This window comes from Thamnophis sirtalis, unplaced genomic scaffold, assembly GCF_051295495.1.
Source record: "Thamnophis sirtalis isolate CommonGarterSnake01/CBP01778 unplaced genomic scaffold, rThaSir2_p1.2 scaffold_5, whole genome shotgun sequence".
Classification (NCBI taxonomy): Eukaryota; Metazoa; Chordata; class Lepidosauria; order Squamata; family Natricidae; genus Thamnophis; species Thamnophis sirtalis.
Genome location: NW_028261385.1, coordinates 103,082,888 through 103,104,292, shown reverse-complemented (window position 1 = coordinate 103,104,292; position 21,405 = coordinate 103,082,888). Strand labels below are relative to the sequence as shown.

The following is a 21,405-nucleotide window of genomic DNA, read 5'->3' as shown; positions in this document are numbered from 1 at the left end:
CATCTGACTTAGAATTTTTTAAACTTTTCTTTTAAAATAAGACCAAACTTGAAATTTATCATCTTTATAAAGAAAGTATGCTTTCTTGACTGGTGAAGAAATGGTTACATATTGAGTTGCATCTGAAAATTAGTACTATTAAATGTATATCCATCTTTCCTATATTCATTGGCATCGAGGAAATCTCGTCTTTTTTAATATTCTAGAGTAGGCTGTGGATAGAGATTGACCCTGATGTCTAATTCCTTAACTATGACTATACCCTAATCATGCTTTTTGCAAGCTATGGTAATTCATCCAGCCAATCAGGAGAGATGGAGGGAGAGCTCATGCTAAAGAAATAACTATAGTATGTGTTGTATTTGGTGGCATGATCTAGGACAGCTTTTCCAGTGGCTGAGTGTTTAAGGAATGGTAACACTATGTGCCCCAGACTTTTCCTTTTTCATGTTGTAATCTAATATCCTTTACAAAAGCCCAGTTTGGGGAAAAATTTCTGAGTTTAGGGGGAATTTATTATAAGAATGACAAAAGCTTGCTCCCATTTCAATTCTCCTCAAACACTGATCATTTCTTAACTGAAAAAACCCTCTACAACCCTCACTACCTAAAATGTGAATGTGTGTGTGTAGGTAAAGGTTCACCTCACACATGTGCTAGTCGTTCCTGACTCTAGGGCTGGTGCTCATCTCTATTTCAAAGCTGAAGAGCCAACGCTGTCCAAAGAAGTCTCCATGGTCTCCATGTGGCCAGCATGACTAAACACTGAAGGCGCACAGAACGCTGTTACCGTCCCACCAAAGGTGTTTCCTATTTTTTGTACTTGCATTTTACATGCTTTCAAACTTATTCTTGTAACTGGCTTCAGTGGGATAAAGGTGGATACCAAAGTGTATGAGCCTCAGGATCACCCCATTTAGCAACACGCCAAACTAAACCAAGGGTTTTTTTAAGGACATTTTCTTGACAAATGTATATTTGGGATGGATGGTTATATAGGCCAAAAAGGAAGAAGAGATGAAGCTGTTAGATAGTTTTATTTCCCCCTACAGGTACAAACTGAATGTAAAGTACAATAATCAAGCATTTTAAAGACACATAATTCCATTGTAACTCATCCTTATCACAAGGATTAAAATAATTTGCTGTACAACTTAAATCCCTGCCAAGGATTTAAGCTATTTTTTGCCAATTTAAGATTTTAATGGTGAGATTTATTTTAAAATTACATATGGAACTGAAATGCTATTTTATGCTATCCTATTTGCCCATATACAGATATATACATATAGCAATTACGTAAATTTAGGGCTTATCATAAATGACAATGTTAGCAACTTAGTTTTCAGAAATAGTCTTAGGTGTAGTATTTAAAAGATGTACTTGAATTCTCTGCTAACCCTTCCCCCCCTCCCCGTTATAATGCAATGCCTAATTATTATTTTGGATGAATCTATACTAGGTTACTTTTATTGACATTTTGAAATAGCCATTAAAAGGTAGCCTTTTTCAGAAACTACACACAAAAACCTTATGGACTGTGAACAGTTCATTAAGGAGTCATTTAGCACTAATGGGTTTTTTTTGTTGCTAGTATTCATGCAGCATCGAATTTAAGTGTTAGTGACATGAAACTCAAAATGCATGTAGTTTTATACCATTATTCTTAGGCATATTTTAAATTACAGGATTACCTCTATAAAAATTATGTACTGTTATTCAGAATCCTTTTTAAGATTTCAGCTTTTGTCCCATTTACACTTAGACGTTTGTTGACTTTTTAACTCCTACCCAAGAACCATGTCAGGATCCTGTCTAACATCAATGAGTTATATACAACATTCTAACTAAAGCTCAGTATAGAATGAAGGGTGTTAACATTCCAGAATAGAAAATAAGTAGAGTCTCATACAAGTGCTGTGCAAAGTCTCAACCAGCCATAGCATATCCAAAACACATCAATGTATCTAGATGAATACCAAAATTTAATTTCACATCTTTAACATGTATCATAAATACAGATGCATACATAAGAGGGAATATAATTTATAATACTAAACAGAAATCACTGAATACTAAGCCAGTGCATTTGCACACAACACACTTATGATGCACAAAATAAAACAAGCCAGAGTAAAGTGGCTTCAGGTTTCCTTAGGAGCCGCTATAGAAATATGAACATTCCAACTTGATCCAAGTAGTTTTACCGATTTCAATTTGTTAACTTGATTTAAAAACAACTAAGTTTAAATATTACAGAGACAATAGCAATTCTGAATATAGCAACTTCAGTCCTTCACTCATCCACAACTGACATACAGGACAAGCAGCACAAGTGTAACTGTGAGACCATTTTAAGAAGTCTGGCATTGGACACCACCTCTAGGGTGGTGCTCATCATCTTCATATGCTTCACCATTGTAATGCTGCCTTCTTTCCTGAGATGGGTCAAAGTCTACCAACTCTACTTGATCCATGTCTTCAGTTTCTTCCACTTCTTGCCTTGGCGGTAGCAGTTTTTCCAACAGGCATAGCTTATCTGAGCAAAGGAAACCACTTTCTGGAAATAGAACCTGAAAATCAGAAAAAAAAAAGAATGCTTCTCATAAATGTACTTTTAACTATGAAATAAGTGTCTGAATGTTAATGTAAAAGATACATTTGCTTAATTTGTATAACTAACCAAATTTAAGCAATCAGCATTATAAGGCATTGCCTAAAATATATTGAAGAAATTTTCCATGAGATATTTAATTAGTAATTCAACCGTTACTTACCTTAAATTCAATTATAAGACGACCCTTTTCATATGGCCTACGGTAGATTGGCATTCCTTCATTTAGTACACACTTAACATCACCATGTTTGACAATCTGACCTAGAAATTAAAGAGATATAACTTATGTTTAACAAACTTTGTATAAAATTAAATTTACAAGTACTTGTAATTGCTCAAGCAGAAACTCATCCTGACAGCAAACTAGGCATGTGAACAAGGCATCCACAGAGGGTAATAACCTGATTCTGGGAAAAGATGAAAGTGCTAGAAATATTTTGTAACTGAATCCAAACATGGCATATTCCTAAAGTGCAGTATCATGGTAAAAAAAGGTTTTCCAAGATATGTTTAGAAGATTTCTAATTCATCAGTTACAAATGATTGTGCCATTCCTGTCAATCAAAGGCAATGAATTTGATAAATTAATACTGTAATTAAATTGCTTTCAAGAGTTATAGTTGCTTAAGAACTTTGTAGAATTTTACTTGGATTTTTCAAAAGGATAACATTTATTTTATAATGGGTTCCAATTAATAGTGACTCCAGTATAATTGCAAACTTTTAACAGACTAATAGTAGGGAACAGTTGTCAGTTAAAATAGAATGTTCATTTAACTGAAGAGGAAGTTTACAGATCTACACTCTACACATAAAGTAATATAGACAGATTTACATTCAAAGTCCATTAAACTATGGTCCTTTAAATTTAAACTTATTGTACCCAAGTTCTTTTTTTCAGAGCAACATAGACTTACCAGGATGAGAAGTAATTATTATAGTTCGATTATCCAGCATTGCAATTGGTTTTTGAAAGCCACAGAGTGCTTCCACTAATTGTATTACCATAGACATGACCAGGTCTTCACCTCGCCTGCAGAAAAAAAAGTTATATGCCTTAGAATTGCAGGGCTATAACCATATTATATAGGATATCAATCCCAAAAAGACAAGTAAAAAAACTAATTGCTTAAAATGGTAAATTGTACTATTAAATAAATGTACAGGGAGAATATAAAGAGATCTGCATTCCTACAAAATTAAAAGGATTTGTTAGTGAAATAAAACTATTCTAGCACCAGATCTGAATATATGGGAAAATAAAAAATAAGGTTTTATCTTAATATTTTTAAATATTATGCTATATATAATATAGCAGACCAGTGGTCCCCAGCATGCCATAGAACATAGAGACATCTAGGGTGGGGGTTCCTTTATATGTTTCTTAAATTTTCTAAAGTGATGTTGGCATGCTGAGATTTAAAGTGGAATCTTCCAGCATTATCTTTATTTGCAATAATGCACCTGGATCCTAAATGGACTCTATAACATTTATTGAAAAATACAATGCATGGGCTGTAGGCAAATACTTTTGGGAGGAAGGGAATTTCTGTTTGTTCCCCAAAATCCCAAAGATTAGCACGATAGCAGGAAACATTAAATACTTAACCAGCACAACACATAGCATTCTGATAAACTGGCCCTCTATAACTTTCCCATGGCAGCCATTTTGTGAAACGGCAATTTCCGCCATCCAGTAGCCACAGGGCTGCTATCATGTTTTCAAAATTTCTCCTGCTCAAAAAGGATGAGGACCCCCATAATAGATCAAGGAATATTTTGAAACTTAATAACATTCCATGTTTAATTATCTAAATAAAAACACCAGTTACAATTTCATGAGAAAAAACTAAACTGATTTTCCTTGCTATTGTACAGCAATCAAAAACATACTATTTACATCCAAACATAAAAAATTGTTTCAGCATTTAAACTAGAGAAAAGATTACTTTCAAGCCTTATAATCAATGTAACATTTTACTTAATATCCAAAGGTCAACTTCCTGAGAAGGAAAACTAGTTTAATGACTTTGCATCATCATTAGACTGAACAAACGTCTTAAAACTGAGAAATAACTAACCCTGCAGAGAGAAAGTTAAGATAAACTGTGCAATCGTTACCCTGACCATCCTATTCTAACTACAAAATTTAAAATCTGCTCCAATCAGTGTCTTCTAAAAAGAAACCCTAATGCCTGACAACCTATGTTCCCAAACTGTTATACATACTACCCAAATAGGTTTTCCACAGTATTATTAAAACTTGCCTTGTAAATATAGAATGATCTTTTTGATCCAAGACAATGATAATGTCTCCTGGCTCCAAACCTGGTTCTTGATCACCTTCACCATGAAAAGTTATTTTCTGACCATCTTTCATTCCTATTTCAAAAGGAACAGATTAGACTTAAAATCTACACAATATATTTTAAATTATTGTTCTAATAAATTCAGCATTCTTCACTCTGCAAGTAGAAGCATGAAACAGGAGCAGAAAGCGTATACCTTAACAGCTAGTGAAAAGACAGTCTCAATAGTCATTCCTTACTCATTTTCTTCTGCTAAAATTTCTAGTTCTGTATTATGGAATGTACAGGTAACCTGTTTAAATTTTTTAAATATTGTGATGTACACTTCTTGTAATAATTTAATTTGAACATGTTTAGTGTTTTCCTTTTGTGTTTATTTCAGCCCTTAAGTCAAAATTATTTTTATCCAAATACTAGTTTTGCAAAGCCATCTGATGTCAACTGTTCTAGCAGACAGTTTGTCACCCACACAGCATCCCTCAATTCTTACTGGGAGCCATTAAACACCCGCAATTCATACAAAAATTATGGAAGTTCTACTATCTTATGAAAGCACCATATCTTGACAGAGGTATTGATGTTTAATGCCTAGAAAGTCAGGGGGTGGGAGAACTATATTCTATCGAACCGTGATGGTGAACTTATGGCACACAGAGCCCTCCCTGTAGGCACATCGCCAGCTGGTCTTCAGGTTTCCGGCATATGCATTCCTGATTGGGCACTTGGTGCCGAAAAAGTTCACCATCACTGCTATAGAACTATGTTCTTTATCAAACAGGATAATTCTGAAGAAGAAAAATTAGTGAATGACACAGATCTCATGGCACAGATAACCCAAATGTAATTTATCATCCCTTTCTAAATTAATATGTAAATCTTTTCTAGGACTTTTAATATTCCACAACTCCTAATTTCTCATTTAGTATACCTTTATCAATGTGGACTTCCAGAATTTTCTTTTCTCTAACAATTTTCCTTCCATTGCAGCTTTTACACCTGTCCTTGGGACTGATGCGCTCCCCATGGCCTTGGCAGTCCATGCACACAGACTGGATTTGCTGAACCATTCCGGGTCCTATCTGATGAATTCTTATTTGCATGCCTGTTCCTCTGCAATTAAGGCAACATTCTACTGCACCCTTCTTGCCCCCTCGTCCTAGAAAACATGAAAAAAATTAAGATTAAATAGACTCCATCTTTTTACATTAAAATTTCTCCTAAACGTCTAAAAAATTAATGTTTTAGCCTACCTTCACATTTGTCACAAATCACATTTTTCTGCAGAGCAAGTTTCCGGGTTGCTCCATTGTACAAGTCTTCTAAAGTTACTGATAACTGATGAACAACGTTTTTACCTGAAATGAAAAGCATGTTATTAAGAATTAATTCAGTTCATGGCTGAGAACTTTTTTGGGGGAAAAGTCCCATTTATTACAATGGAAATTAAACTTGGCTGGATCCAATGGGGCATTTCTAAGTAAAGAGTCACAAAGGCCATTTCATGTGCAGTTTAAATTATGTTGAAAACATTTGGACTATTGTATAATTTGTGCAGCTAATATTAACAGCAATAAGAGCAAACAGACTTTGAGGTAGTATTCAAATAATGCTAATAGATGCTTTAGTGGACATTCCATTATATGACAGCTCCCACAGCAATCATTAGAAAGAAACAAATGGTTTTACATTATATAAAAATTCTGAAATTAAAAGATATCTTTACCTGTTCACCTTGAAAACTACATCATCACCTTTATCTTTATAATGTCTGCAGGGAACCACCCCTCTTTAAACTAATAAAAAGTTAACCACTAAAATGTCCATTAGATGAAACAAAATTGTACATTACCTCTCCTCTCCCTTTGCATTCTTCCACTTCCTCCAAAGAACATATCAAATATATCCATTGGTGATCCAAAACCGCTTCCACTACCACCTTCTTTTATTGCTTGTTCACCACCTTTATCATACAACTCTCTTTTCTTGGAATCAGACAGGACTTCATAGGCTTGGGAAATTTGTTTGAACTACATTTAAAAAAATAAATCAAAAGGCTTAGTCTATTTATGTAATTGTTGCCAAATGATATTATTTATATCATGATCAGTCTACTACATTTACATACTATTATTAGTAACATATAATAATTACCAATGATTGGTCCACTATGGATTGAATTTTCTCATTTTATTAAAAAGTAGAGTTCTCTAAATAATGTTTTATTTCAGCAGAAGAATCCAAATCTAAATTTTAACCTTCCTAATTGTAAACCTTTAAGTCCACTGAATGATTGTTGGGTTTTTTTTGATATAGTGATAAAGTGATTTGTTATTTTTTCTGCTGAATATTTTTCTTCTATATCCAAGTCTAGTTCACAGGTTCAATGCTACTTTTCAAAAACAGCTAACAATGACTAGGTGCTGCCACAAGAGCTAGGCTGCAAGCTTTCCAACAGGCAGTGATTGTAAGACAGACTGGGAAGTAAAAAACATGCTGATTTGCATGTGGATATGTCCACATAAGTCACCAGGAGTCAAGCTCATCATGAAAACTTTTACTAAAGATCACTAGGAAATGACATGGAGAGAGAATTTTATGTAAGTTTTTCAAACCTTCTCAAAAAGAAAGACACTTTACTGTAAAAACCAAGTTGCATTTTCAATAAGAGACATCTGCAGGACAAGAAACTAAAATGTTCAAAGGCAAGCAACAGTGAAGCAAAATAGAACATGGAAACATTGAGGACCTGAAGAAATATTATGTCATGAAGATAAGTATGCATATGGGCTCAACAACCAAGATCCAACACATCATACCAAGAAATGGATGGGTACCGAGTGAAATGAAATGGGTGCAGAGTACCTGCCACATACTAGCAGAAAGTGAGAGGAGAAAGATTTTTTTTAAAAAACCACACGCATTAACTCACCTTTTCACCTTCATTAGGATTCTTATCTGGGTGATACTTCAATGCTAACTTCCTATAAGCCTTTTTCAACTCCTCCTGAGAGGCATTAGGTTTTACCCCAAGCACATCGTAGTATGTGGTCTCCTTCACCATGATGCAACCCTACCTGTATGAGAACATGGAGGGGAAGAGAATAACAGTAAGACTACACCAGTTTAAAGAAAGGGAGTAAAAACAGCTGTTGAGACTCTCCCACACTTTCCTATTTCCCTTCCCTTCTACCTCTTTTATCCTCAACAGAAACAATCCTCCCCCATCTTTCATCCACCTCCCCGCACTAGCCTCCCACAGCCTAAATGGCTATACAAACAGGTACTAACTCGGTCACAAAAGAACCTTTTCTTGTTCCTCCCGCTTGACTCGGCCACCTTCGTTTTAATTGCCTGAATGAAATTCCGTTGCTTCAGTCGCACACCTGCCTGTTCCCGAGTAGATGAAGGTCACTCACCTGAAAAAGGGCTTACTCTCCCCCCCCCCGCACCCCAAGCCCCCCCGCCTTCTCCCCAACAGGACACCCAGAAAGGATGCTTCTTCATGGTCGCCCTTCCTCGTCTCACGGACAACGGGCACCAAACCCTCCTGCCCGGTTCCCCAAAGGCTCCTTTCTCGCAGGCTTTTCCCCAGTCCCCCCACCGACCACCCCCACCCCTTCCGTCCTCGTGCCTCCTTTACCCACCTCGCTCGGGTCCCCCACCCCCTTCCCCTCAAGAGCACGGTTTCGGCTCGCGCGCCGCACCACCCGCACCCCACTCCTGCGCGCGTCTCGGCTTCCCAGGCGCGCGGACGAAGCTGCCCAGGCGGCCGTTCCTCGCACGACGAGGAGGGGAGAAAGGGGGGGGGGAGAAAGGAAGGCGCGGCCAACAGCTTCCCTTTGTCTTCCACCCACCTCGCGCTTTCGGCCGAAAAAAAGGCAGCCTGACGTCTTCCCCGTAAGTCTACCCGCTCCTGCCGCCGAGTGCCACCTTCTCCTGCCTCTTTCTCTCCCACAGACAAAACGACCGCGACTTTTCTGGAAAGTTCCGAGCCGGTCTCAGGCTAGGCAGCATCCGGGGAGTTTTCTTTTTTCAAGGAAGCCCCACCCAATCCCGGAAACACCGCCTTCTCTGCTGGTACCATCGATGGCTGGCATTCGTCGGCTTTCTAGAAGCGATGACGAAAAACAAGCCGTCTTCCAATCACTTGTCGAGAGGATTATATTACCGCCGGGAACTACAACTCCCATCACGGCAAGATAGGCAACGTGCTCGGGCCGCCGCCATTTTTTCGATGCGGCTCAACAAGGGCAAACTACAAGGACCAGAATGCAAAGCGGCAGGGGTGGGCGCATCCGACCTTTCGAAGCCCCGTAGAACTGAGCGGTTCTGCGCAGCTATTTAAGGCCAGGATTAGGGCAACCCGAATCGTCTAGTGTGAGGGATATGATAAAGTAAGCGACAATATAATATCCCACTCTTAAGCACCGCGTCGAAAAAGCTTGTTTTATTTATTTATTAAATTTATATTCCCCACCGTCCCACTAATAAGGTGGCTTACAAATAGTATAAATAAATAAATAAAAGCCATCTTTGCAAATTCCATCATTTTCACCAACTACCATTGTGGGTGGTATTGAACCTTTCTTCTTTTGATCTGCAGTTATATATAAGAAGTTGCATGACTTTTTTTCTTATCTGGCCCTTGGTCATCCCAAAAATGTCTCTGGTTTCGGTTGTACTTTAAATCTGGATTAATGTATTTGCATCCAAAACTCATTAGGATTTTTAAAATATGTATTCATACCAATTTTAAAATTACAATTTCAGTGTTTAGGATATTTAGCTCTTCCTGGTATAAGAAACTAATGTGACATGTAAAACAAATTAATGGTTTAGGATGGGGTATTTAAATTTGTGTGTGCCTTTTTCATCTGTTCTTTAAAAAGTTGTTTCTGAATTTTAGAAACAGCAGAGACATCTCGAAAAAACACATAAAAACTGAGATCCTACATGCACCTATAGTTCTATTAAATTTTGAATTCTGGTATTAATATTCAGCATAGGATTTTTTAAAAAAATACATATTGGCTGCATTTCATTTTTGTCAGCAAAATGACATTTTTGTTGACATAAAAATGTCAGCAAAACATGGTGGGATTCTCAAAGTAGTTTCTACCTTTTCTGCTTTAATTTAACATCCAGCCGATAAAAAGTTGGAGAATTGAAGAGCTTGCTTAATATTTGGTGAGATTTTGAATGGCCTTAATATCAACACTAACTGGCAATGAGTTTTGTTTTAATGGATCGACATAGCTTTTTTTATTGGTTAAATAAATAAGAAAAAATCCGAACAAGAATCCTTGTAAACATACATCTCAAGACCAAAGGTTTTTTTCCCCTCCTATCTTCACTGCGGGAAAGAAAGGTCGAGAAACTTGGCTGGGTATTTACTTCCTTCCTCTTAGGGGGTGGGAATAAGGCGTCAGAAACTGGTATTTGATTGGGCTCGAAGCGGTCCAGAGGAACGCTATTGGTTAGGACATGTAGCAAGGTGCAGAGATGGCAACGTGGAGGTGAGTGGAAATGTGAGTGAGTGTGTAGATGAAAGGAGGCGGTTCCCCGTGAGAAGCTTCTGGTATTTTGGTGTGGGGGGGTGAATAACCCATCGAAAATTGTTAGGAGAGACGAAATCGGATGGGGTACGTGGGTCTTTAGATGGTCTTTTAAAAAAGCAAGGAAAAATTGTACATGAGATGGCGTAAGAGAGATTGTTTGGAAGAAATGTTTCTGTTACAACATTTTCCTCGAAGGAACTCGTATATTCATACAGTCATTGACTCTCAAAAGCTACCTAAATTGTGTCAGGTGGTTCTGTTGTTTCACTCGCAGTCCATTACATGCTGAAGTTACTTAATTGGATTTTTAAAAATAAACATGCATTAAATCTGGATGTTGGTTATATGTATCATAGCCTGAATAAAATACAGCGCAGAGCCAAACTTTGGATCCATATATCCATGAACAATTGCTTTCCAAAATAGTTCTCATTTGTCATATTTGCAATATGATGGAAAAAGAGGGAGTTAACCGCTTCCATTTCCATTGTAAAATAGTTTCTGTATCCTGAAAAGTGCTGAACACTCCTGCTTCCAGATACAGAATCCATTCAAAAACCACCTTCTGAATTCAAAGAAAAACTTAATAATGAAACTGCACCCTTTTCATAGTTTCTCTGTTACAGGTAGTAAGAAGTACAAAGTAAATAGTTATTTTATGGAGTAAAAGGAAGGGCAGTGAATTTTCTGTTTATAATTGTTCAAAGTCTAAGGTTCTGCAAACCTTCTCCAAACAAATTCAAAATTGTTTTCTGAATTTTTTATGAAACAAAATAGAGTTAGCTCTGTTTTTTTCCAATTTAGAAATTAAGTAAGCAGTCTCTTGGAGTATTCTAGAAGTTAAAAATAGGATGATTTCCACTGTTTTGGTCTGCAAAAATAATTTCGTTCCTTGGATTCTACCATAGATACGCTCAACAACAGCTTCATTGAAAGAAAACCTTCATTTCATAGGCACATTGCTTTCAGCTAGTTCACCCATCACTACTTAATGTTGCCCTTTGGCCAATGGTAAAAGATTTAGCACTGTACTCCATCAGCTGAAAAAAATCTGATGTGCTAGAATATTTATTTCAAATAAGCAAATTCTGTTTTTTTTCTCCTGGAAGAAGAAAAAAGCTATGCCAAGTATGAATTGGTGCTTTTTGTCTACATTAATTTATAAACTTTTAGTTAAATGTGTTAGTTAAAAACTATTAGACTTTAAAAAATGACACTTTATAAATGTACTGTAAAGTTTTAGAGTGAATGAAATTATTCTGTGGCTCAATATTAAAGTATAGTTTTTAAAAATGACATTGCATATAAGTTACAGAACAATTTTTTTAATTGGAATGCTTTATAATTTAATTAATCTATTTTAAGTTTAATATAATTATAAATATGCATAAATATAAAGGTAGCATAATGTAAATTGTTTAATAGGTTATTTTGTCAAATCTATGCATTTTATAACAAAATAAATGAAAATCTATTTGGCATCTCAACATTTTGGATAATAAACTATTCAAAGTCTTGTAGATTTTTGTGCTCTTCCCTTTGTAGATGGATAGAGTAAATTTTAAACAGTAGATAAAAACCTCTAGCGAGTGTTTTGAAATAAAATACTTTTATAGCACCTGTAGATCATAATCCCTAGCTGAACCTTATTTGATAAAACTGAATATTTCTTTTTTCCCCCTCCCTCCCTGAGCACAATGCGTGTATGCTGGCTAGTGAACAAAGATAGAAGCTGTCAGCGAATTAAACTACCGCATTTAGAAATGGTGGTGATAGGGCGTGGGCCTGACACGGAGATAACAGACAAGAAGTGCTCACGAAAACAAGGTAAATTAAGATTAAAATAGCAGCCTTAAATATGCTAGGGAGTAAATCTTAGTAAACTCAGTAGTTTTTACTTCTACTTTTATTTTTGCCTCTTTTTTATTATGCCTAATGACATAAATATCTGGTGCCAGATAAAGAGTCAAAATATGTGGCATGATGAGCAGTAACTATGAAGCTAAGAAGTTGAGCTAGGAAAACTGGTTTGAATTTAATTTCTACTCTCAAGGATGTCTATTTTCATTTTCTCAGGTTATTTTTATTAATTGGATTTTATTATGACCATCTACTCCGAAAGACTCTAGAAATGAACTGCACAGGAAAGCAGTAAAACAGGTGTCCCCAATAGGATTACAAGATAATATATGTAACATATTTTCAATCAACATTTTATAACTAAGTAATGTTTTGTTGTAAAGATAGTTCTCATTTAGTGACCACAATTCTCACCTTGGTTCTTAAACCAAACGGTTGCTAAGTAAAACTGCAACTATGCTTATGATCTCACTTCAGCTTTTCTTTGCTTTATAGACATGGTAAATGTGAGGATTGGTTGCAAAGTTACTTATTGTTAATGCTAATATTTAATGCTAAATGAGAACTACCCGTACTACCCAACATTTTATAGATGGAAGTAAGGTTATGCTTTTATATTTGCAATTTGCAGTTGATGGGTAGAAGTAACTATAGAAGATGGAGCAATATAAGAAAGTTTAATACAATTTTTAAACCCTGCAATGAATCTGCCCTTTTAGAAAATAATAGTGACTTCAGGTAAACTCAGCCACATATGCTGCTTAGATAGTCCTGGAATGGACTGAATGAGGAGTACCCTGACATTTTCTGTCCATGTCTAGAACACTGATATACAGTGTGGTGTGTGGGCATATGGAGAGCTCTAGTGCAAATATGTATAACCTAATCTGAAAAAGAAAAAAAATATTTTTCCCTTGCGTATAGCTACTGAAACCCAGAGATTAATTAGAACAGGGAGCTAGTATGAAACTTAAGTGAAGTATTATTAAACTATTATGGCATGTAATTGTAGCAATTTTAATCCACATGATCGTAGCTCATAATTTTCTGGCTGCATTTATTTCCAAAGAGAAAAAAAATGAGAATAAATTGGTTGTCTCCTAGCACCTAGTTTAATTTAAATTGTATCACTGTTAAAGCATTTGCTTTTCTGAATTGACCCCTTTTCTCTCCCTTCCCCAGAACTTCCATAAAATTCACAGCCTAATATCATTCTTTGTCACTTTTTTTTTCAGTACAACTAAAAGCAGATTACAACAAAGGTTATGTCAAGGTTAAACAGGTATGCTTTTTCCTTCCATACACCATTATGGAATAAATTACTAAAACAGAAAAAGAAATAAACATAGATAAATACATCAATATATATACAGTGCTGTGCAAAAGTTTTAGGCAGGCGGGAAAAACTGCTATAAACAAAGAATGCTTTCAGACATATAAATAATGATTGTTTATTTTTGTCAATTTTCAAAATGCAAAGTGAGCGAACAAAAGAAAAATCTAAAATCAATATTTGGTGTGACCACTCTTTGCCTTCAAACCAGCATCAATTCTCATAGGTACACTTGCACACAGTTTTTGAAGGAACTTGACTGGTAGGAAGTTCCAAAGATCTTGGAGAACCACAGATCTTCTGTGGATGTAGGCTTTCTCACATCCTTCTGTCTCTTCATGTAATCCCAGACACACTCGATGATGTTGAGATCAAGGCTCTGTGGGGGCCATGCCATCACTTCCAGTACTTCTTGTTCTTTACACTGTAGATAGTTCTTAATGACTTTGGCTGTATGCTTGGGGTCGTTGTCCTGCTGCAGAATAAATTTGGGGCCAATCATACGCCTCCCTGATGCTATTGCATGATGGATACATATCTGCCTGCATTTTGAAAATTGACAAAAATAAACAATCATTATTTATATTTCTGAAAGCATTCTTTGTTTACATCATTTTTTCACACCTGCCTACAACTTTTGCACAGTAATGTATGTATGTATGTATGTATGTATACAAATCTAAGAATATATATTTATAAATGTGTGTGTGTGTATGTATGTATGTATATATGAAAAATAATATATATATATATACACACACATACATAGATATATATTTCTAATACACTTATAAAACTACCATACTTTTTTAACCAACTGTATATTATATAAATGAACCCCATATTTCATTAGACTATAAAGTCTATGCCTTTATGTCACCTGATCATAAGTAGCAAGTATAATCAGGTCTTCAAACCTTTGAGTAAATGGGGGCCATTTATCATTCCAATGCTGCAACATCAGTCTTTCAGCTAGAGTAAAGGCATGGAGAATCCATTTACATGTTCAGTTGCCAAATTCTATATACTAGATAAGTAATAAGAAAATATTACCCTCTGAAAATTTAAACTTTTGTTGCATAGTCACATTTATATGGTCCACTACTTTCTCTCAAAACACAGTATAGGACATTATTAAAAATATGTTTACAAGAAGAATTGTCTTTATATCTTCAACAACATGCTGTCCTCAGTCTCTCATTGTTTAGATAATATAAGAACCTCTGATTCTTTATTCCAATCATCAATTAGTAGCTGCATATCAAATTTATTGATTACAAATATCTAGAAAAATTAATAGCAAGGTTTTTTTAGTTTTAAATGATTAACCAGCTGTTCTAGTAGTCTGAGAAGCTGAAAATCCTGCTAGTCCAAATAATGATGTTAACAACTGTTTTACCCATAAATATTGCTACTGAGTTACATCTGATAGATAATATTAATCTGTGTGTGAAAAATTCATCTTCATCATCTATTAATTGGTCCAAAAGTTAATATCCCTGCTTTCATCCAATTTTTCCATATCATTAGCTGTTTCCCAATTTTTAATGTTGAATTTCACCATGAGGTCAATTTAGCATGAGAAAAAAGACTGAATCTATTCCATTCTATAGTTTTCTAACTGATATAATTGTTTCCAGATAATAGAGCTCTATTTTATTTAAATCTTAATACAGTCCCACCAAAAGTAATTGCAAAATTCTTTACAGGTAGTCCTCAACTTACAGCCATTTATTCAAGTGGCTGCCAAGTTATGGCGGGATTGAACAAAGGAATGGGACTGGACTGAGGTGGCTGTGATTCTCCAGGGCATGGCAAACAGTCCCTGAGCCATGCTGCCTCACAAAGCTGGGTACAGGAAAGCGAAAGAGGGAAGGATAGATAGGTAGATGTAGGGGGTGGGGGTTGGAGACTGTCCCTTGTATTACTGAGACTTGGGACTGGGAGTGACCAACCTTAGGTGGCTTGGACTGTGCTGGGTATTCGTTTAATGACCAGTGGTTCTTGGTTAACATGTCCAGTTGCCAAATTCCATATACTAGGTAAGAAGAGAAAATTATCCTCTGAAAATTTTTCCTTTTGTCGAATAGTCACATTTACATGATCCACTATGTTCTCCCAAAACACAGTGTAGCATGCGGGTGTCAAACTCACACCATCACCAGGACTGATGGGATTGTGGTTGCTAAGCGATACAGTCATGTGACATCTTGCTTTATGATTGTATTGTTAAGTAGAAAATTTCGTTCATAACTAGTCATGTTGAGTCCTACCTTATAAGAACTAACCTTTGCTATGAATCATTACATCTTATGCTAAGCTATGATTTAAGAAAGGCTTACTGAATCAGTATATTCACTGAGTTTATAAAACATGCTACCCTATAAAATGTATTTTACAAACTATTAATGGTTAGGTTTACATGTTAAATCGAAGGAATTAAAATGATTGGTATTTTATAAATGTAATAAATAAATGCTTTTAATAATAATCCACAATATGCCAACCATAGTGACTGGGTTTATAAACCATGCTAAGCCCAAACAAAACAATCCTCCATTTGTCTTATTGCAAAGTAGCTTTATTAGGAACAGGATTCTATGTATTCTATACCTCTTCAAAATTTATTTGCTTTGGGAGTTCAGCATCACATCAACTTCAAACAAAATGCTGAAATCCTTCAAGTTGTTTAAAAATGGGAGGGGTAGGTGGCTTTCTGTGGTAACATTCCATGTTAAGTCAGATCCTAATGAGTTTGCTTATCAAAATTCTTGACCAAATGATTCTGGGTGGTGCATAGGGGTCATGGCTTGATGTTTTGTAATAAAAGGCTCAGGAAATGCTTTATAAAACTACAGTTCCCAGAATTTTCCAAAGGGAAACCAGGAGAATATTCAGGCTAATTTGAACCCACACTATAACTGAACCCACAGACACAAAAGAATGAAAGCCGGGCTTCTTTTTCTTTTTTCTTTTTAAAAAATAGGAACACTCTAGCATGATTTCCCTTTTGCTCAATTTGCTTCCACCGAGATTAATAAAGCAAGAGAGTTAGCTGTCTGCTCTAACTAAGGTTTGATTTTTGTGGATTCAGGTGGATTATCTATTGTGTAAGACGGTACATCACGAGAAACCTCCTTTGTTTACTTTTATTAACTTTAACCTTTATTGAACGTCATTCTTTTGGTACACCTGTTAAGATCCATTCCATGTGGTGGAAATCTATTATAGTACATTCCTCTTGTCTTCTTTAATATATAACAGACTTCATTCACAATTATTTGCTCCAATCCAGAAAGTAAAACTGAATTTCTGTGATTTCCTTGTTCTTTATAGGAGGTTTAGAATGCTATCCTATGTGTATTGTCACAGCAGTAATCCTCATTGATTCTGTGGGACTTATTCCCAGGTTAATGGGATAGCAATCAGTCTGAAATAAACTGTTTTGTTCCTGTATATTTAAAATGGATTGGCAAATATTTCTTAATTCTTAAGTATTTTAGTGCATAAATCCAGATTAAATGATCTTTAACCTAGGGCTATCAAGCCAGTTTTGGTAGGAACATTGCATAAAACATAACATTTTGCAAAAACAAAGATATAGTTTACGGTATAGCACCTTAAGTTTCCCACTTTTGTTTCCTTAGTTAAGAATTAAAAATGAAAATATGAATACTTATAGGAATTAGCCTTTTTTCATTGCACTTATCAGTTCTCATGAAACACTCCTATCACAAGACTTTCACTATTTGATTATATATACATAATTTGAGGGAACTGGTGGTAACTTGGGGATGGTAGATGCTTTAATATATCCTAGCTTTTGTTGCACTCTTTAACTTCATATTAGAATTGTATAAAATTCATTTTTCTATGGAGCTGTCTCCAGTCTGCCACCTTTCTCTGGAAATGAGATGGTCTATTTTAATTATTTAATACAGTGGTCCCCAACCTTTCTGGCACCAGGGATCAGTTTGGGAAGAAAAATTGTCTTCCATGGACAGGAGGGGAATGGTTTCATGAGCAGCCTGGATCCCATGCATGTGCAGATAAACTTTGCTCATTCACCCACCACTTGTTTGGCCTGGTCCCTCATAGGGCATGGACTGGTACTGGTTCATGGCCCTGTTATTGGGGTCCTCTGATTTAATAAGATCTCACAATATATTTCAGGGATTCTGACTTTCAGGGAGAGGAAATATTGACATGATAAGTAATTTTGCCTTTTTCCCCAAGATAGGAGTCAATCCAACCAGTATTGATCTAGTGGATGTTGGTAAAGATCAAGAAACAAGACTGAAGCCAGGACAGGTTCTCCATATTGTCAATAAATTGTATCCATACACTGTACAATTCTTGGACGAAATGGGCACATGTGTTGGTCGGGAAAGCAAGGAACTTGCTGAAAAAAGGCCACACAGTGAACCTGAGAACAAAAATGTGGAAAGCTTTTCTGGAAAACAAATAAAAACTGACCAGATGGAACTGCAAAACTACAATTTGTATAACGTGGTGACAGATGGCAGTTCTGTTTCTTCACTTGAAAGCTCTTCTACCAAAATGGTGAGCAAAGAAATGAGAGCGATTGGTGTTGCAAAACTGAACACAGGAAGGTAGGCAAGGAGAGCCTTTGGTCTATAGGACCTCAACCAAGGTCTCTTCCCCCCCCCCCCTCCAAATCTCAGCTTTTCTTCATTCCCACCAACATTGACAGGGCAAATTACTGTACATAAACAGAGAATGAACCCCTCTCTGGTTTGGTAATGCAAGCAAACAATCTTCCTTTCACTCTTCCAACTTATTCCTCCGCCTGTTACATGAGGACTGGAGTTCTTAAGAGAATTCCCAATGCTCCTGCAAATAATTGCCAGATTTTTTTTTTTTGAGAGGAGCCATAACATTTGAATAAGAACAGACTTTGACGCCACACAATCCCTGATACTGCTGTTCCCCAATTTATTCTAGGCCCCCTTTAGAGGAAATTACAAGAACATACTAGGGCTGCAGGCAGAAGGAAACCTTTCCCTCTTGTTCTGCTGATAAAAGCTATTCCATCATTAAGAGAGATTAAGTCAAGACTCATAATTATCTAGGGAGCAGGAAAACGTACTGAGAATGCTTTTGGAGCTTAGGTGTGCGAGTGACTGGCATTTTGAACTAGGTCACCACCTGGGGGTTATTTTTGAGTAAGGTACTGTACATTCTGTCTATTATAGAGTTATATTTGTTTCTCTTGGGAGCAGTCTCAAAGTGATAAGCATTTTAGCATTATGTATACTGTGAAAAGTATTTAAGTGCCTCTTAAAATTATTTTAGCTATTCAGAAGCACAATTAAATTGAATTTAAGATTGCAATCTGAAACTTGGTTACTGTAGTAGTAGGACATTTTTCCTACTGGACTCTTCTAAATACATTTTGTAGTTTTAATTATATCTATCTATCATCTATCTATCTATCTATCAATCTATCTATCTATCTATCTATCTATCTATCTATCTATCTATCTATCATCTATCTATCTATCTATCTATCTATCTATCTATCTATCTATCTATCTATCTATCTATCTATCTATCTAAATGAATTTAGATTCTTCTGTTTGTCCTTTAGGAATGTATGCCATACTGGGCTCAAGGTCTGAAGGTTTCTATGCAAAACCCAAACATGCAGGTAAAGTTTTCATGTTGCTTTGCTTCAAGATTGATAATCATGAGAATATTAACATCATTGTTAACTCTGATTCATTTTCTTCCCTGTTAGGTTTACAAGGATGAGCAAGTTGTAGTTATAAAGGATAAATATCCCAAAGCTCGCTATCACTGGTTAGTGTTGCCCTGGAAATCTATTTCCACTTTATTTGTAGTAACTCATGAGCATCTTGAACTGTTGCAACATATGCACAAGGTTGGAGAAATGATAATCCAGCAGTACGCGGAGAAAGACAGCCTGCACTTCAGATTAGGCTACCATGCCATACCCAGCATGAGGTAAGGCAGAACTAAGGTGTGCTAACCTTTTATCAAACATGCATTAGAAGAAATGCTGCCTTCTGGCCTATATCTTTTGTTAGTAAAAATGCTCTTCAACACATTGTTTTTGCTGTAGTGATACCAATTCTAGTTATCATTTTTCCTTGATTTTTTTAGCCAGCTACATCTTCATGTCATTAGCCAAGACTTTGATTCTGAGTGGTTTAAAACCAAGAAGCATTGGAATTCCTTCACAACCAATTACTTCTTGGACTCTACAGGTAATAACAGAGGCTCTTTTAATTTCTATGCCTATTCAGACTTGGGTTTCTTCCTATAACTTAAGATCAAAGTAATTGAATAGCTACCGCCCTGCTGGTTTAATAAAGTTCCTGCACCGGTCCCATAGAAAGCAATTAGACAGGTAAAGTACATCTAGTTTTAGCACTAAAAGAATTGAGGTAAGGCAAGTGTTCTCCTGCAAAAGGTTTTCCCATATGAGAGAAAAGGGCCATTGAAAGAGAATTCCACTTCTCTCCCTTCTTGTAAGGACAAATATCTTCCCTATATATATTTGAAAAGCTCAGACACAGTAAAACAAGTGTGGCTGCTGCCTAGTTTGACTGGCTTCTAAGATTCTTTCAGAGCAAATTTTTGGACAACTCATTCATACCAAACATTTTTTGGATGTTTTCTCCAGAAACACAGCCATTCTCTGGATGCTAATTTTGGCATTAATATAAAGAACCTTGAGATTGTGAGCTTGTCGATATTGCTGAAAATTATATCAAATGTCATGAATTCTCTCCTCCCAGTTTCTAAGGTTTGATCAAAGTAAGAAAAATACTGGTAGCTAAAACCATTCATACGGGATTTGGAGTGGGATGGATATGACTGGAGCTATAATCCTAGATCTATTATGCCAGCGGTCCTGAAGCTTTTCGGCACCAGGGACTGGTTCCGTGGAGAGAGATTTTTCCATGGACCGGAGGAAGCATGGTTTTGTGTGCTACCTAAATCCCATGGATGGGGCTTTGCTTGTTTGCGCTGCCTGGTTTTTGGCATGCTGGGTAAAGCCCCATCCATGGAATACAGGCAGCACACAAAACCACGCCCCCTCCGGTTCACGGAAGAATATTGGTAGCTAAAACCATTCATACGAAGTTTGGAGTGGGATGGATACGGTCTGTGGATTGGGGACCCCCGTATTATGCCTCTCCCCTTTTCCTCTTCAGATGTGATAGCAGTGATAAAAAAGAAAGGAAGAATAACTGTGGATAAGAATGCTACCCAACTTCTAACATTGCCTCTGAAGTGCCACATGTGCAAAAAGCAACTGCCAACTATCCCTCAGTTAAAAGAACACCTTAAAGAACATTGGCCAAAATGACGCATGGACTGATTTTATTTATGCACGATAGCTTCCTGAATATTGGGTAAACTCAGTTCCAATGTTCATATGCAAATATTAATGCTATTGCCTTATGAAGTGTGCCAAAACATTGTCTACCTTAATGTGACCAATGGTATTTGTGGAAGGAAGTGGCTGTTATGGATAGGAGGGATGTGGAAATGTAAAAGGTTTGTACAATGATGTTGTATTTGTGCTTTTGCAGTGGAACCCTCACCCAAGACATCTCTCTGCCTTTTGTGCTAAAGAATTTGTTATAACTAATTGGCCAATTAAAATGAGCCCTGCTGTTGAATGAATCTTTTTGTTATGTGTTTTAACTTTGATGTGACGGAAGGTAACTTTGC

General features: G+C 36.3%; 2 protein-coding genes across 4 annotated transcripts; one reads left to right on the top strand and one right to left on the bottom strand.

The window, feature by feature from the left end:
- Positions 1–1,018: 1,018 nt before the first annotated feature.
- DNAJA1 (DnaJ heat shock protein family (Hsp40) member A1) lies at positions 1,019–8,951 on the bottom strand. Of its 2 annotated transcripts, none has more exons than XM_014066357.2 (9): positions 8,781–8,951; positions 7,856–8,000; positions 6,776–6,953; positions 6,177–6,281; positions 5,855–6,082; positions 4,885–4,999; positions 3,535–3,650; positions 2,778–2,878; positions 1,019–2,573 (listed from the first exon to the last, which is right to left on the bottom strand). In XM_014066357.2, exons 2-9 carry the CDS (start codon positions 7,985–7,987, stop codon positions 2,355–2,357), a joined length of 1,194 nt encoding a protein of 397 aa, XP_013921832.1. In that variant the 5' UTR covers positions 7,988–8,000; positions 8,781–8,951; the 3' UTR covers positions 1,019–2,354. The 2 variants fall into 2 exon arrangements, with proteins under 2 accessions (XP_013921832.1, XP_013921834.1); XM_014066359.2 differs by lacking the exon at positions 8,781–8,951 and adding an exon at positions 8,215–8,334.
- Positions 8,952–10,348: 1,397 nt separating this feature from the next.
- APTX (aprataxin) lies at positions 10,349–21,357 on the top strand. Of its 2 annotated transcripts, XM_014066354.2 has the most exons (8): positions 10,350–10,442; positions 12,178–12,311; positions 13,580–13,626; positions 17,914–18,240; positions 19,289–19,348; positions 19,439–19,665; positions 19,825–19,928; positions 20,883–21,357. In XM_014066354.2, exons 1-8 carry the CDS (start codon positions 10,429–10,431, stop codon positions 21,035–21,037), a joined length of 1,068 nt encoding a protein of 355 aa, XP_013921829.2. In that variant the 5' UTR covers positions 10,350–10,428; the 3' UTR covers positions 21,038–21,357. The 2 variants fall into 2 exon arrangements, with proteins under 2 accessions (XP_087572478.1, XP_013921829.2); XM_087716352.1 differs by lacking the exon at positions 17,914–18,240 and having other exon boundaries at positions 10,349–10,442.
- The last annotated feature ends 48 nt before the right edge of the window (positions 21,358–21,405 follow it).